The 15,686-nt window shown below is 33.5% G+C and overlaps 1 protein-coding gene across 3 annotated transcripts in view; it reads right to left on the bottom strand.

The window, feature by feature from the left end:
* The window catches only part of PlexB (plexin B), a 555,538-nt gene that overhangs the window by 16,023 nt on the left and 523,829 nt on the right, over positions 1–15,686 (bottom strand). For all 3 annotated transcript variants that reach the window (XM_071586490.1, XM_071586489.1, XM_071586491.1), the window contains exons 13-15: positions 9,711–9,847; positions 3,549–3,682; positions 3,089–3,437 (exon numbers count right to left, since the gene is read on the bottom strand). In XM_071586490.1, the coding sequence (XP_071442591.1) occupies positions 3,089–3,437; positions 3,549–3,682; positions 9,711–9,847 (620 nt within the window). The remainder of the gene's footprint in view (positions 1–3,088; positions 3,438–3,548; positions 3,683–9,710; positions 9,848–15,686) is intronic.

The following is a 15,686-nucleotide window of genomic DNA, read 5'->3' on the forward strand; positions in this document are numbered from 1 at the left end:
GCATGAAGCAATCCACCACAAATGCCCGGATTTGTGGGAAAAAAAAATTGGCTTTTGCACCATGACAATGCCCCTGCTCACACATCTTTACTTGTGTGCGATTTTTGGCCAAAAAAAACACACCAATGATGCTGCAGCCACCGCATTCCACAGATCTGGCCCCCTGTGAATTTTTCCCTCTCCCAAAACTGAAGAGGCCCATGATAGGATGACGCTTTACCATGATTAATGAGATAAAGACTGCATCAAAGGAGGAACTGAACAAAATCACAAAAAATGATTTTTTGAAGTGCTTTGAGGATTAAAAAAATCGTTGGCACAAGGGTATAATACGTAATGGGGATTACTTAGAAGGAGACAAAATCTATATATATATATATATATATATATATATATATATATATATATATATATATATATATATATATATATATATATATATACATACTATATATATATATATAATTATATATATATATATATATATATATACATAAACCATAAACACAGTAATCAACCCGAAGGTTGGCTCAGTAGGTGATGGTAGACTTCAGCCAGTACTAAGCCCTACAGCACGTGAAATTCACACATCAGGGTAGGGGGGCCCGTTCCTTTCCCTGTGCCGGTTTTGGTTTCCCAAGAAGATCTGGTACCCGAAAAATCACATAGCTTGGGTGGAGCTGCAGGTGCTCAGAGACTTGCCCAAGAATATATATACATATATACATATATATTTATATATATATATATATATATATATATATATATATATATATATATATATATATATATATATATACATACATATACATACATATATACATATATATATATATATATACATATATATATATATATACACACACACACACACATATACATTTATATAATTATAAGGTAATCTACCGGCTAAGATAGGTTTTTGGATGGCCACAACTTCAAAATAAATATTTTGTGACTCCTAAGAAAAGACAATCCAGCAACCTAGTCTACATCAGGTGCATCTTCATCTCTGAATACTTCCTTCCTCCCTTCATCCCGTCAACATCCCTATCCTGTTCCTTCTCTTTCCTCGTTTGCCTAACATTCTCCCCTCAATTACAGTCTTCAACATTCCAATGTGGGTCAATACCCCCTTCATCTACTTTTCCTGCCTCCATAGGATTTCTCCCAACAAATCCCTCTCTTCGCCCACCATACCAAGTACTTCCTCATTTGTTTTCTTTTCTGTCCATTTCACCGTTTCCATTCTTATCTACACCCATATTTCAAAAGCCTCCAGTCTACGTCTATCCTCCTGCTTCAATGACCAAGTTTCCGTGCCGTACATAGCTACGCTCCATATCAAAGTTCTTACCAGTCTTTTCTTAACATCCTTACTCAACGTCCCCGTCATCAACTCCCTTCTCGTGAAAGCCTCTTTGCCAAGCGCAATTTTTCTTCTTAGGTCCCAACTACTTTGACCATGTTGGTCCAAAGCACTACCGAGAGACGTAAACTGTTCTACCTGCCCTAGTTTTTGCCCTCCTATTTTAATGTTTAGCTTAGCCTTTTTCTTTCTAGAAAATCGCATAACCTTTGTTTTATTAATATTGATTTTCATCCCATACCTGTCGCGCTGAATTTCCAATGCACCCAGCAATGCTTGCAACCCCTTGGCTGACTGACAAACTAAAGCTTGGTCATCAGCAAGCCTAACTGATTTTACAAATTCCCCACCCACTTTCATTCCTACCTCCAGTTCTTCCCATGCCTCTTTAATCATTTCCTCTGCATACAGGTTGAACAGCAACGGTGATAATGGGCGACCATGCCTTACACCTCTTCCTAACACTGCCCATCCGGACTCCCCGTTCCCCACCCACACCTGAGCAGTATGAGACATGTACAGGTTGCGGATTAGCCTCCTTTCCCTCCAATCTATTCCTATTTTCTGCAATACACCCATTTGTGTTTCCCAATTTACTTTATGGAACGCTTTTTCGAAATCTACCAAGCAGGCAAATACGTCCCGATTGTATTCTATATTCCTCTCGATTAGTGATCTCATTACTGTGATGGCATCAATCGTGCCTCTCCCCTTCCTAAACCCAAAGTAATCATCACCTAAGTAATCACTTTCCCTAAGCTCTATCCTTTAGTTGATGATCCTGAGAACAACTTTAGCTGCGTGAGATATCAAACTTATTGTCCTGCAGTCCTCACATGACGTAGCCTTTACCTTTTTCGGAACAGGCACTAACACTGATCTCACAAAACCTTCCAGCCAGATGCCTTCCTCATAGACACTACGAATCAGCCCATATAGCCTCTTCCTCCCAAATTTTCCTAAAGCTTTTAGCAGCTCCACAGGAATGTTATCCACCCCCACAGCCTTATTTGGTTTCATCTCCCTTAATGATCTTTCTATCTCATCGTCAAGTATGCCTGGACCTAAGCTATCTTCCTCAATGTCATGTTCCACTTCTATGTCTAACATTGTTCATCTAAGTTCTTTACTACACAGTTCTTCTACATATTCCTTCCATCTTTCTTGGATCTTTCCCGTGTCAACTATTATCTTACCCGCCTTATTTCTAACTGTTAGCATAGATCTTCCCTTCTTACTTCCCAATGGTGATTTAACCTTGCTGTAGAGTGGACCAATTTCACGCTTTCTCTGCAAACTTTCCATATCCTCGCACTGCATCATCCACCATGCTTCTTTTGCTTTATTTGTTATAATATAGATAAGGAAGGGGCAGGTTAGAAAATGAAATGTAGAAGCATTAAAAGGATTGACAAGGAAGGACTACTAACAGACCGTAGAGATAATCATGGAGGAAGGTAAAGAGCTGAGTACTATCAAAGAAAAATGGGAATGTGTCAAGAAAGGGTTATTGAAAGCCGCAAAAGACACTATTGGAACCGTTAATGCTAAAAGGACTAGGAAACCATGTATCACGGATGAGATGATTTTGAAGATTGATGAGAGGAGCAAATGGAAGAATGTAAACACACAGTTAGGCAAAATGAAGTACCAAGAGTTAAATAATATTTAGCATGATTAATTACACTAAAATCTAACTTTCAATGAATATATATTTACCACCATCCCATGCTCAATTTGCTCTCGCAGAAGGCGTTCCTCTGACAGAGAGTATCGTGCATCATGTGTAATGGCATCCACTGGCCCCTTCTCTATTTGATGTTTTATGGCTTTAAAAAGTAAGAATAAGGAAGATCCAGCATATTCTTTTAAGTAATTGTACATGCATAGTGCCATCCAGTTGGTCAACATTTTCTCTACAACAGATTCTGTGCGACGCAGCATCAGCTGTGGATATTTTGTCCCCACAGATTTATCAATCAGCCGCAAAAGAAGACTTCTCAAAATATCAGTGGCATATTCCATCTTGCCCATCAACACCACCATCAATAGTGAAGCCACATTCACCCTGGATTTTAAAAAAAGGGATAAAAATTACTCTGGTGCTTGAAATATTTATAGCAAAAACAAAATCAAATTTAAGAAATGACATTAAATATATTTATTGCCAAAGCCTTACTTGTCACGAATATTAAAAGTTCTCTGAGCCTCTAATGTTTCAATGAATGTAAGAATGAAGTATTTGTTATTAATAAGTTGCTCAAACTGGAGCATAGCAGCATCATAGTTAGTCCTTGGTCCACTGATTCTTCCCTGAAAAGCATTTAAGAACAATATTATAAGCAAATATGTTAAAATTCAAGGCTGAAACATGAATAAAGACAGATGTTATATTTCATGACATGACCACCCTAATTTCCTTATCATTATCTAATCATTTTCTGTAAAGTGCCCATTATTATGTTTCACTTCACATCAAGTTAGGCTTTTGCAGCCACAAAGAATATTTCATTAATGTGTTTCTAAAAGTTTACTACCAAATGAATGCAGGATAAAATGATTTTCACATTGCCATGGGCAGTCGTAGACTTAATTTATAAGCCAATTACAGCTATTATGCCTCAAATTTTAAGCTATTTCTTTCACCGCAAAACTGTATGAATAGATCCAAAAGTAAAAATACAATTTTCTATTGAGGAATCTAGATTCAGAGCGCAAAATTTCATTCAGTTCCTTCACTACAATTAGACTATCTCCTTGTTGGCAAAAATAAGCCATGGCATTAATGGGCATAAGTGCTACTTTAATTCCATTATTTTTGGAAACAAGTATAATGAGCAATTAGAGGAACAGGGGGCTATCAAAGTTATGAGAGAGCCAAGGCCATAAAATGAGGAATATTTATCTTCTTTGTCATTGCTCTCTATGAATGAGCAAAACCAGTTGAGCTCTTCAAGATTCCCATGCACCTATTGAATGGGCAAATGGGAATTTTAGGGCCATTCATCCCATCTCATCCCATCCTCATATCTTCTCATGAGCCCACCATTCTGAAGCAACGTAAAAATGTCTCATTCTCGGATGCCTCTAAATCGGCATTTCCGTCGTCTAAAACACCACTACCTGTAGTAACTTCCTACGAACGACCCGTGACTCGACAAGTAAGTAGAAAAAGTGAACGACAACCTCTTGAATTGTCAGTTGATTCCTCCGTTGAGGCTTCAAAAACCTTAACCACCGATCCTTCCAGTCAAAGTGCGAATCATTTACGTGATGAATTGTGTGGTAATAATGATAATGTGACCTTTAGCACCGATGCTTCCAGTCAAAGTGCGAATCATTTACATGATGAATTGTGTGGTGATAGTGATAATGTGAATCCAGCTTCAGCTAGCAACGACGCTTTCTCTATCGTCAAAGCTAAACGCAAACGTCGCCCAGCCCCGAGCATGGGCACATCTATCAAGGAGTCCTCGCTTAAGGGCATTCCCAAACTCTCTCATGTGCATATCTGGAACCTTCCCAAAAATACCACGAAGGAAAGTGTACTTCAGTATATTAAAGACGAATTGCTCGATTCCGCAAATGTTACTCCCGATATTGAACAACTTGTGGTTACACGAGGGGAGTATGCCTCGTTTCGCATTACCGTAAGGGATGATCTGGGTGCTGAACTACTCACGCCTGGTTTCTGGCCTAAATATGTTTATTGGGGACACTTTTTTCCCAAACTTTGCCCAAAATTACAAGTGAGTTAGCATGAAGTTTGTATGTCCTTCATGTTAACATTCAGTGTCTGCGGAACAAACAACTTGACTTGGAAGTGCTTATCTCTCATCACCAGCCTGATGTAATTTGCATTAATGAGCATTGGTTCACGGCCAATGAACTTGCTTCTTTCCAGTTATCTGGCTATGTTGTGGCCGATGCTTTCTGTCGCTCCACACTCAAAAATGGTGGAGTCCTAATTCTTGTTTCTGTGAACTTAACCTTTAGCCGTGTAACCTTTCCATATAATTGTCTCAATGTTGAACAGGTGTTCGAATCCAGTGTGACTATTGTCCACTTCTGTGATAACAGATTTTCTGTGACCCTTTGTTCTTTATACAGGTCACCCATGGGAAACTTCCCTTTGTTTTTAGATAAATTAGTCAGTCTTTTAGAAGTTATTATTGCTAGGAATCCCAATGGTATGATAACTATTACTGGTGATCTTAACATTGACATGTTGGCTAACACAACTGAAAAAACTGAATTCTTGAACATTCTTCAATCTTATAACTTGCGTGTACATAATAAGGAACCCACTCGCATAACTACACATTCTTCTACCTCACTTGATGTTTTCATTTCTAATTTTGATGGTAATGAAGTAACTACTAGGACAATCCCCTCACATCTTTCTGACCATTACCCCATCGTTGCTACTTTTCTAATGAATGCTAACATTTCTTTGGAGGTTTGTCCGACTCGATCTTTCAATAGCTCTAAAATTCATCATTTTTTGAATCTCTTGTGGCTTGAGGAGTGGCACAATTTGTATAACAATGCCTCTTTTGATGAAAGCTTTCATAATTTTTATGCTAAATTTCTGCACTACTTTAACGTGTCATTTCCTGTTCAGTACAAGAAAATAACCAAGTCTCCTAAGTGTAAACCTGGGATAAGTAATGAAATACGTTTCATGGCTCAACATCTTAAACAGCTGGCCATTTCTAGTGAAACTAATTGCGAACTTAAGACTGAATATGCAAAAAGGAAAAAGCATTACCGTCAAATGCTACAGTCAGCTAAACGTTGTTATAATGACCATAGGATCATTAACTCTGATAACAAATCTAGAGAAATCTGGAAAATTATTAATACCTCCAGAAACAAACCCAGGAAGCAGTCTCAAATCCAGATTAAGGATTCATCAGGAGTTATTATATCAGACTTTTCCAAACTTGCCTGTAACTTTGCTGATCCCTTTCAACCTTCTATTGCTAAGCAGAGCAACTCTCCTAATTTAGAAGCCATTGCTGCTACCCACTCAAAGTCCCTATTTCTCTATCCCCTCACAAAATCTGAACTAAAAAATATAGTGAAGAATCTGGGCACAAAACGAAGCTCCGGTTTTGACGGAATTCCCAGTTACATTATTAAGCAATCTATTGACTTCATCATGCAGCCTCTTCATTTTCTCTTGAATGAATCTTTCCGACTAGGAGTGTTTCCACCTCCTCTGAAGGTGTTAAAAGTCATTCCACTTTATAAAAACAAGGGCGATAGACATGACATTAACTCTTGCCGTCCAATTTCTCTGCTGAACCAATTCAGCAAAATATTTGAGAAGGCATTCTATATTAGGTTAATATCTTACCTAGAGGTTTCCAATCTCCTTTCACCATCTCAGCATGGTTTTAGGGAGCATAAATCTACTTCTTCTGCCAACTATCAGTTAATAACCCAGACTTTAAACGCTCTAGATAAAAAAATGGAAGTCGCTGCAATGTTTTTTTGATTTCTCAAAAGCTTTTGATTGTGTTGACCACCAATTACTTCTCAAGAAACTCCAAAGGATGGGTATTCGTGGCATACCTTATGCTTGGATTAAATCCTACCTATTTAATAGAATACAACGTGGTCGTTTCTAAAAATGGCACATCTTTTGTTTCCCCAAGTAAGGTCCTTAATCGAGGTGTTCCTCAAGGCTCTGTTCTTGGGCCTGTCTTGTTTATTTCTTATATAAATGACCTTGTTGATAGTTTTCAACATATAAACGGTGCTACCCCCTTGTTATATGCTGATGACACCAACATTATTCTTGTATCGCCTACTTTTGATGAATTGATAGTAAAGTGTAAACAGGTTAGCCACACCTTACTCTCTTGGTGTCGTAATGATTTCCTAGATTTGAATGTAGAGAAGTCTCACCTAATATATTTTGCAAATAAAAATAAAGCAAGCAAAGTACTTTCTATTGAAGTTGATGGGAAGGTGATCTCACAGGTACAAATTACCAAATTTTTGGGTTTCCACATCAATTCTCAAATTTCTTGGGATGAACACATAAGTACTTTAACCAGTAAGTGAAGCTCGGCCTGCTTTTTAATAAGGTCCATTAGATCCACAGTTTCAGTGGCTGTTCTCTGTGCACTATACTATGGTGAACTTTATTCTCACATAGCCTATAGTATCCTCTACTGGGGTTCATCATCTAAGGCCTTGGCTATTTTCAGGGTTCAAAAAAGAGCCATTCGGCTAATGAGTTTTGCTAAACACAATGCCCCTTGCCGTCCCCTGTTTAAAAAATTGGATGTATTGTCAGTGCCATGCATTTATATTTTCATGTAGTAGTACATACAAAAAGAAATCTATCTGAGTATGTGAAAAATTGTGATATCCGCAAATATTCTACAAGGCAGAATGAGCAGCTGCACGTTTTTTTATGTGCGTACGAAAAATGCAGGTGCTGGCCCTAATTTTATAGGCCTTCAATTTTATAATAAACTCCCAGCTGAGATTAAGGCCCATAAAAATGTGGCTGCATTTAAAGTTAATCTACTTAGGTTCTTGAAATTGAAAATGTTTTATTCAATTGCTAAATTTCTTGATAATGCCTGATATGTCTAGTATCCACAAATGACACTTTTTTTGTCACTTTCCCCTGACGAGTCTTACATCAAGTGTAACATTTGTAGCTACTTGGTCTCTGGACAAATAAAATGTATTATTATTATAATATTATAATATTATTATATTATTATATTATTATATTATTATATTATTATATTATTATATTATTATATTATTATATTATTATATTATTATATTATTATATTATTATATTATTATATTATTATATTATTATATTATTATATTATTATATTATTATATTATTATATTATTATATTATTATATTATTATATGATTATATGATTATATGATTATATGATTATATGATTATATGATTATATGATTATATGATTATATGATTATATGATTATATGATTATATGATTATATTATAATATTATTATATTATAATATTATAATATTATTATATTATTATATGATTATATGATTATATGATTATATGATTATATGATTATATGATTATATGATTATATGATTATATGATTATATGATTATATGATTATATGATTATATTATTATATTATTATATTATTATATTATTATATTATTATATTATTATATTATTATATTATTATATTATTATATTATTATATTATTATATTATTATATTATTATATTATTATATTATTATATTATTATATTATTATATTATTATATTATTATATTATTATATTATTATATTATTATATTATTATATTATTATATTATTATATTATTATATTATTATATTATTATATTATTATATTATTATATTATTATATTATTATATTATTATATTATTATATTATTATATTATTATATTATTATATTATTATATTATTATATTATTATATTATTATATTATTATATTATTATATTATTATATTATTATATTATTATATTATTATATTATTATATTATTATATTATTATATTATTATATTATTATATTATTATATTATTATATTATTATATTATTATATTATTATATTATTATATTATTATATTATTATATTATTATATTATTATATTATTATATTATTATATTATTATATTATTATATTATTATATTATTATATTATTATATTATTATATTATTATATTATTATATTATTATATTATTATATTATTATATTATTATATTATTATATTATTATATTATTATATTATTATATTATTATATTATTATATTATTATATTATTATATTATTATATTATTATATTATTATATTATTATATTATTATATTATTATATTATTATATTATTATATTATTATATTATTATATTATTATATTATTATATTATTATATTATTATATTATTATATTATTATATTATTATATTATTATATTATTATATTATTATATTATTATATTATTATATTATTATATTATTATATTATTATATTATTATATTATTATATTATTATATTATTATATTATTATATTATTATATTATTATATTATTATATTATTATATTATTATATTATTATATTATTATATTATTATATTATTATATTATTATATTATTATATTATTATATTATTATATTATTATATTATTATATTATTATATTATTATATTATTATTATTATTATCATCATCATTATCATCTCCCAAGTTACTGGATCTCATTAAAGATTTTTCAGTCAAGATCAACTTAAATGCATACTTGGCTTTACCTGTGACATGCTTTACAACTTCTTCTCATAGAGTAATATTTACCTCTTTCAAAATGGGATGATCACTGACGCCAGGGAAGAAAACCTTCATTATGTAGTTTTTATGGTCCAAGGTTGGAATACCAGAGGACTCAAGATCAGCCGTCAAATCTGTCATGTCAGTCTGAAGTTCGGCAAAAGCTGTTGTGGATGGAGACAGTAGTTCCAAAGATTATTTAAAGATGCATACATCATTAATTCAAAAAAAGAGCCCGTCAAATGTGCCTCTGAAACACTCAAAGATGGAAAATTCAGTAAAACCATTTCAGGGCACAGAAATGTTAATTTATTTTGAAAAAGAAGCAGTACATAATCATAGATGGGAAGTCAGCAAGGAAAAGAAAGTGACAACCGTTCTATTAATTTTTTTCTTGATGATAAAAACTAATTTTCCTACATAATGGAAAATTTTATCATGTACTGATTCAACAAGTCAACAATAGTATCTACCTCAATCACTGACATTCAACCCATTGCAGTCTAGAGCCATTAGTATCAAATTACAAAAAAGTGGCACATGAAATCTCAAAAATATGCTAAAACACAGGTATACAAGCAAAACATAAGGATATTTATTAGCCATAAACCTCATTATGTAATTCCTATCGAACCATCATATGTAAATCTCATGTTCTATTCTAATGAACACCTGAATTTGTGAAAGCACAACAGAATTCATCTTATTCAGGCCTCTGCATTTTTAATTAAGTCCTCATTAAGTATAATTTTTATATGAAAACAAAAAGCCAGCTAAAACATGTACTGCAGTTGTGACCTTGGAGAAGAAATAAGCAGCTAAGAAGAATATTTTCTTCCATTCCAGAGAGTATTTAACATTCATAGTGCAAATAGACTTGCAAAAAAAGGCAATTAGACACCTACTTTTCAATCAGGCTATCCTAAAATATTGAGCACCTGACCTCCCACAAATGCCCACAGAATGTTAGCATTGAAAAAAATTCTCGGATTCAGAAAGTACCTCTCAAATGGCTTATCAACAAACTCAGTTATTCATTCCAATAAGTCTTTAATGAGTCTTTCATGCCAACACATTATCGATAAATTCATGGTTTTTGGCATATACCATCTATTCATTTGTAAGACAATCCTTAGAACATCTAAATGATATAATGATCACCTCTTCAAATCCAAGTAAGGGAGATTATTGCATATCAAGCTTTCTATTACTGTTTACAATAGGAAATAAGACTGAGAACTTTTCTGATAACTAATGCCAGGCTGAGTGCTTATTACATTGTGCAAAAACTTTGAGGTCATCCATGTTGGACAACTGGCAGAGCTATGATTTCAAGCTGGAGGATCACTAAAGGTCACCATAAAATGAGAATTTGTTAAAATCAAAGAAAGCATGTTTCTTTATATCAAAATAATGTATTTCCACATGTAAAAAGGTTTCAACCCCATCTCAGATAAGGCCATCTTAAAACTATAAAGATGGTAAAAAGGTGGGGACAACTACAGCATATAACTATCAACAGAGGGATGGGGCTTTCAGAGATAAAATTAATCAGAAACTCATAAGTCAGCTGAAATGATGTTGTTTTCAAATAACTTAGTTAATTGAATAAATGAGTTCCATTAAAATTTAGATAGATAAAGATACTTGAGCCACAGAGACTAATTCAGCCATGGAATTATAGATGCTAACTGCAATAGAAGAAAAAAATCATCCTATCACCATTCTAACAAGACTTTGAACATTAAAGACACAAAAAAGACATCCACATCACAATTTGAAGAATACATATGCCTATATTCTGAAGGATTTCAATATTATTTCAGCAGTTAGAAGACAATGATCAGAGTCAGAGCGAGTAAGGATTTTTCTAAAGCAAGACAAGTGCACAAAGACATCTACATACAATATGAGGATGGATAGTAGCAACTAAAATGTTAGCCTGGTATATAGTTTTCTGGGACACCCACTCTAATTCAGCTATTATGTTTGCCACCCTGATTATGCAATCCCAAGAGGGCCAGTAATATCCACTAATAGTACAGCAAGGCATATAACTCAGTTTCTTGCTTAAAAAATAAAATTATAGATGCTCACTTCACAATGAGAACCTAAATTCTCAAAATATTAGCCTACCAAAGAAAATTGTGCCCACATCTAGATTATTTATTTCACTAGTGAAAAAAGGGATATTTTACAAGTAATGATGCACAACTCCAGCTATTGTTATCACAATAGAACCTTATTCCAACAAAATAATATCCAATGCATATACGTATTATACTGGGAATACTTTTCAGTTAAGATTTGGGGATCATGCATAAATATTTATCCAACCTAAAACAGAAGATACATTTCCATTAGTATTCATGCTGCCCACACTGTAAAAAATCACATTTGTTAGGTGAAGCATATGAAATGTGAGCACATGTAAACAAAAACAGGAAATTAGAATACATGGTAATACCACGCAAGTAGGCACCACCATAGCGATGAGGATCCCATGTGCACATCCGAGTGAATGCTGAAAAAAATTGGAGAAAGTCTTAACTCCTGCCAATCACCTCTTCAAAGACCACTTATAAAACAGATCTTTTCCCTCCCAACATAAAATTGGACAAGATTTTTTTATTCACATAAATAGGAGTAAAAAATGATTCTAACTTCAGATTAATTTTAAATTAGATGAGCCAGACAATTTCTTAAAGATGCATAAATGTTCTTTGATTCAGACTCATTTCTAGTAACTGAATTTAAGCTAAGGCTTCATGCATAAAATGCACCTAAACTGATATTCTAATGGTAATGGCAACCATGCAATTGGTAATCATTGCAACCTTGAGATGTATTTATCCTAAATTATATATCAGTCAAAATAGTGGCTTGGTTTAAAACAATTTTTTACAATGGAAATTCATCAAAAACAGCCATGAACTATGTATTTGGCATTCTCTTTGTACTGAAACACCCGTTCAAAAATAATTCCAAGTAACCACGAGTGCCAAGGGTTGGATGAGAACACAACCAGCATTCATTCACCCAGTAGCCCAAAAAAATCTATCTCAATAATAAAATATTCTGCTATTAAAACATCAAAGTCCCTAAAACCGTACATTATTACTTTCACACAATTCTCACATTACTTTCCTTATTAAATATAATGGAAAATAATGATATTTAAGCACAAGCCCATCCATCATATTACAATCAATCCCAAAATTTCCCTAGAAAGTTTCTGCAAATGTTAGTTGACACAAGAAAGAACAGTCTTGCATTAAAAATAATAGAGAATGCCTACAAATGGTTAGATTTTTGTGTGTTTGGTTTTTGTTCCATCTGCCTGCCATAACCTGTACTGCCTAAGCTGGTGACCTGCACAGGAAGGTCATGTTACAACATATAATGTGGGTCTTTCAATATTACCTTGGAAAATCCTAGAGATGGCACTTATAATATTGGAAGAGGTTTGCCTGTAGTTAGCCTCATCTTTCACTAGACAGCTGTTGAAGTTTCAGTTCTATCCATCTTACGGTTTCATTTCCATAGTCGATTGAAACAATACACTTTTGTTTATTTAGAAAAATGGAATTCAAATGAGTTTCATGTCTTGATTATATAATTATATTTAAAAGGCTTAATATCAAAAGAGATCAAAGCCAAGTTGGTTAGAGTCCATGGCATATCTGCTTCAGTGTTTATGACTGTTTAAAACTGGGTAAATGAATTTAAACATGGCTGTACATCCACAAATGATGAACACTGTTCAGGATGTCCAGTGGAAGTAACTTCCTTTGATATGATTGACAAAATCCGTTCACAGGGTTCGGAAACTAGTTGAAGCCACAGGCATGTGACAAGGTACAGCGCATTTAATAATGCCCAAAAAATTGTTTATTAAAAAAAACCCTACAAGATGGGTGCAACATTTGCTCTCAGTGGAGAATAAACACAATTTTGTGGTTGGTTCAGAGACTGGTTTGGTGCTTTGCCATTGTAATCCTGATGAGTTTCCATGCTGATACATAACTTTGGATGAAACATGGATAAAGTACCATGTTCCAGATACAAAGGAACAGTCAAAACACTGGGTTTCTATAGGCTCTGAAGATGTCAGGAATGGTGAAATCAGCCGGTAATGGCCATGTTATGACGAGATGTATGTACCCAAAATCACCTACATCAATTACTTGCAAAAAGGACAAATGATAAATTGAAAGTCTGTGTCGTTATTGTGCCAGTTCAGCAAAGAAATCAAGAAAAAAATTCCCTCATTAGACGGAGAAAAAAATCCTCTTCAATCAAGAAAATGCATGGGTTTCAATGCACATCTGTACAGTTTCAATGGTGAAAATTATGAAATTAGAGTTCGAATTAGGACAATATCCACCACATTCACCAGATTTGCCCCAGTGAAACTTTTTTATTTCCAAACTTGAAAAAAAAAAAAAAGGTTCGATGGAAAACTATTCATATTGAATGAGGAGGTTATTGCCAATACAGATGCCTTTTGAAGACCTTCTACAATCTTACTTTTTGGACAGCTTTAATAGGTTAGAGAAATGCTGGGAAAAGCATATCAAGCTAATAAGAAATTATGTTGAAAAATAATAAAAAAATTACCCAAAAGAAATTGTTTTTCTATTTTTTCCTAGGAACGTATTGAACGAGCCATGCATCATTGTCTATATATTTCGATTTGAAGCATACTACCTTGATCAAAAATTTCCCGGAATTTATTCAGAAAATTAAAAATACAAGTTTATTCATCTAAATCTATATTGTCCCCTTCAAAGTAATCCCCATCGACTGCAACACACTTATGCCAGCGCTTGATCCAATCCTCGAAACATTTTTTATATTCGGTTTTCGGTATGTCCATCAGTGCTTCCTGCGATTTTTCCATTACTTCCTCTCGGCTGCTAAAACGCGTTCCCCGTAATGGTTTTTTAACTCGATTGAACAGAAAGAAGTCACAGGGAGCCAAATCAGGTGAATTCGGTGGCTGTTGGATGGTATTTGTTGCATTTTTCGTCAAAAAATTACGAATAATGATAGCACTGTGCGACGGTGCGTTATCATGGTGCAAAATCCACGAGTTTTCTGCCCACATTTCTGGTCTCTTTCGGCGAATTGCTTCGCGCAAACGTCTCATAACGCCCAAATAATACTCTTTGTTTACTGTCTGGCCTTCTGGCAAAAATTCATGATGCACTACACCGTTGTAATCCATGAAAACCGTCAGCATTGCCTTCTTTTTTGACTGAAAACGACGTGGTTTTTTTGGTCTCGGCTCATTTGGTGAACGCCATTCACTTGCCTGATGTCTGGATTGCGTGTCGTACTCATAAACCCACGTCTCGTCTCCAGTAATGATCCTTTTGATGAATGTGGGATCGGATTCAGCCTCGCAAATCATGTCTTTTGCGACGTCAACACGGTCTCTTTTTTGCATGAAATTGAGGTCTTTTGGCACCAACTTTGCTGCTACACGACGGAAACCCAAATCATTAACCACAATGTCTTGGGCGGATCCATAGGCAATGTTCAAGTCCTCCGCTATTTCTCTGATGCGGTTATTGACCAACATTTCTTTTACTTTATCAATTTTTTCACCGACTTTCGATGTCGATGGTCTGCCACTGCGTTCATCATCTTCGATTGACTCACGACCACTTCTGAACCGCTCGTGCCACTGGTAAACGACGGTTTTTTTTAGAGAATCGTTGCCGAAACACTTTTCCAACATTTCCAACGTCCGTGCGCCACTAAATCCGTTTTTTACGCAAAATGTAATACAAGTTTGTTGTTGCAAATTTAAATCCATTTCTGAAATTGTAAAAAATCGCCAACACACACAGAGATAGATGTACTCTTGGCTACGTAACTTTTGCAAATGTCAAGTTATGACACTAAGATTTAAAGGGAATATCAACAACAGATGTACCAATTTAACAAAAAAAAACAGAACTCAAATCGGAACGATGGGAGCGCCACACGGTGGTT

This window comes from Hetaerina americana, unplaced genomic scaffold (genome assembly GCF_022747635.1).
Source record: "Hetaerina americana unplaced genomic scaffold, ioHetAmer1.1.p SCAF_23, whole genome shotgun sequence".
NCBI lineage: Eukaryota > Metazoa > Arthropoda > Insecta > Odonata > Calopterygidae > Hetaerina > Hetaerina americana.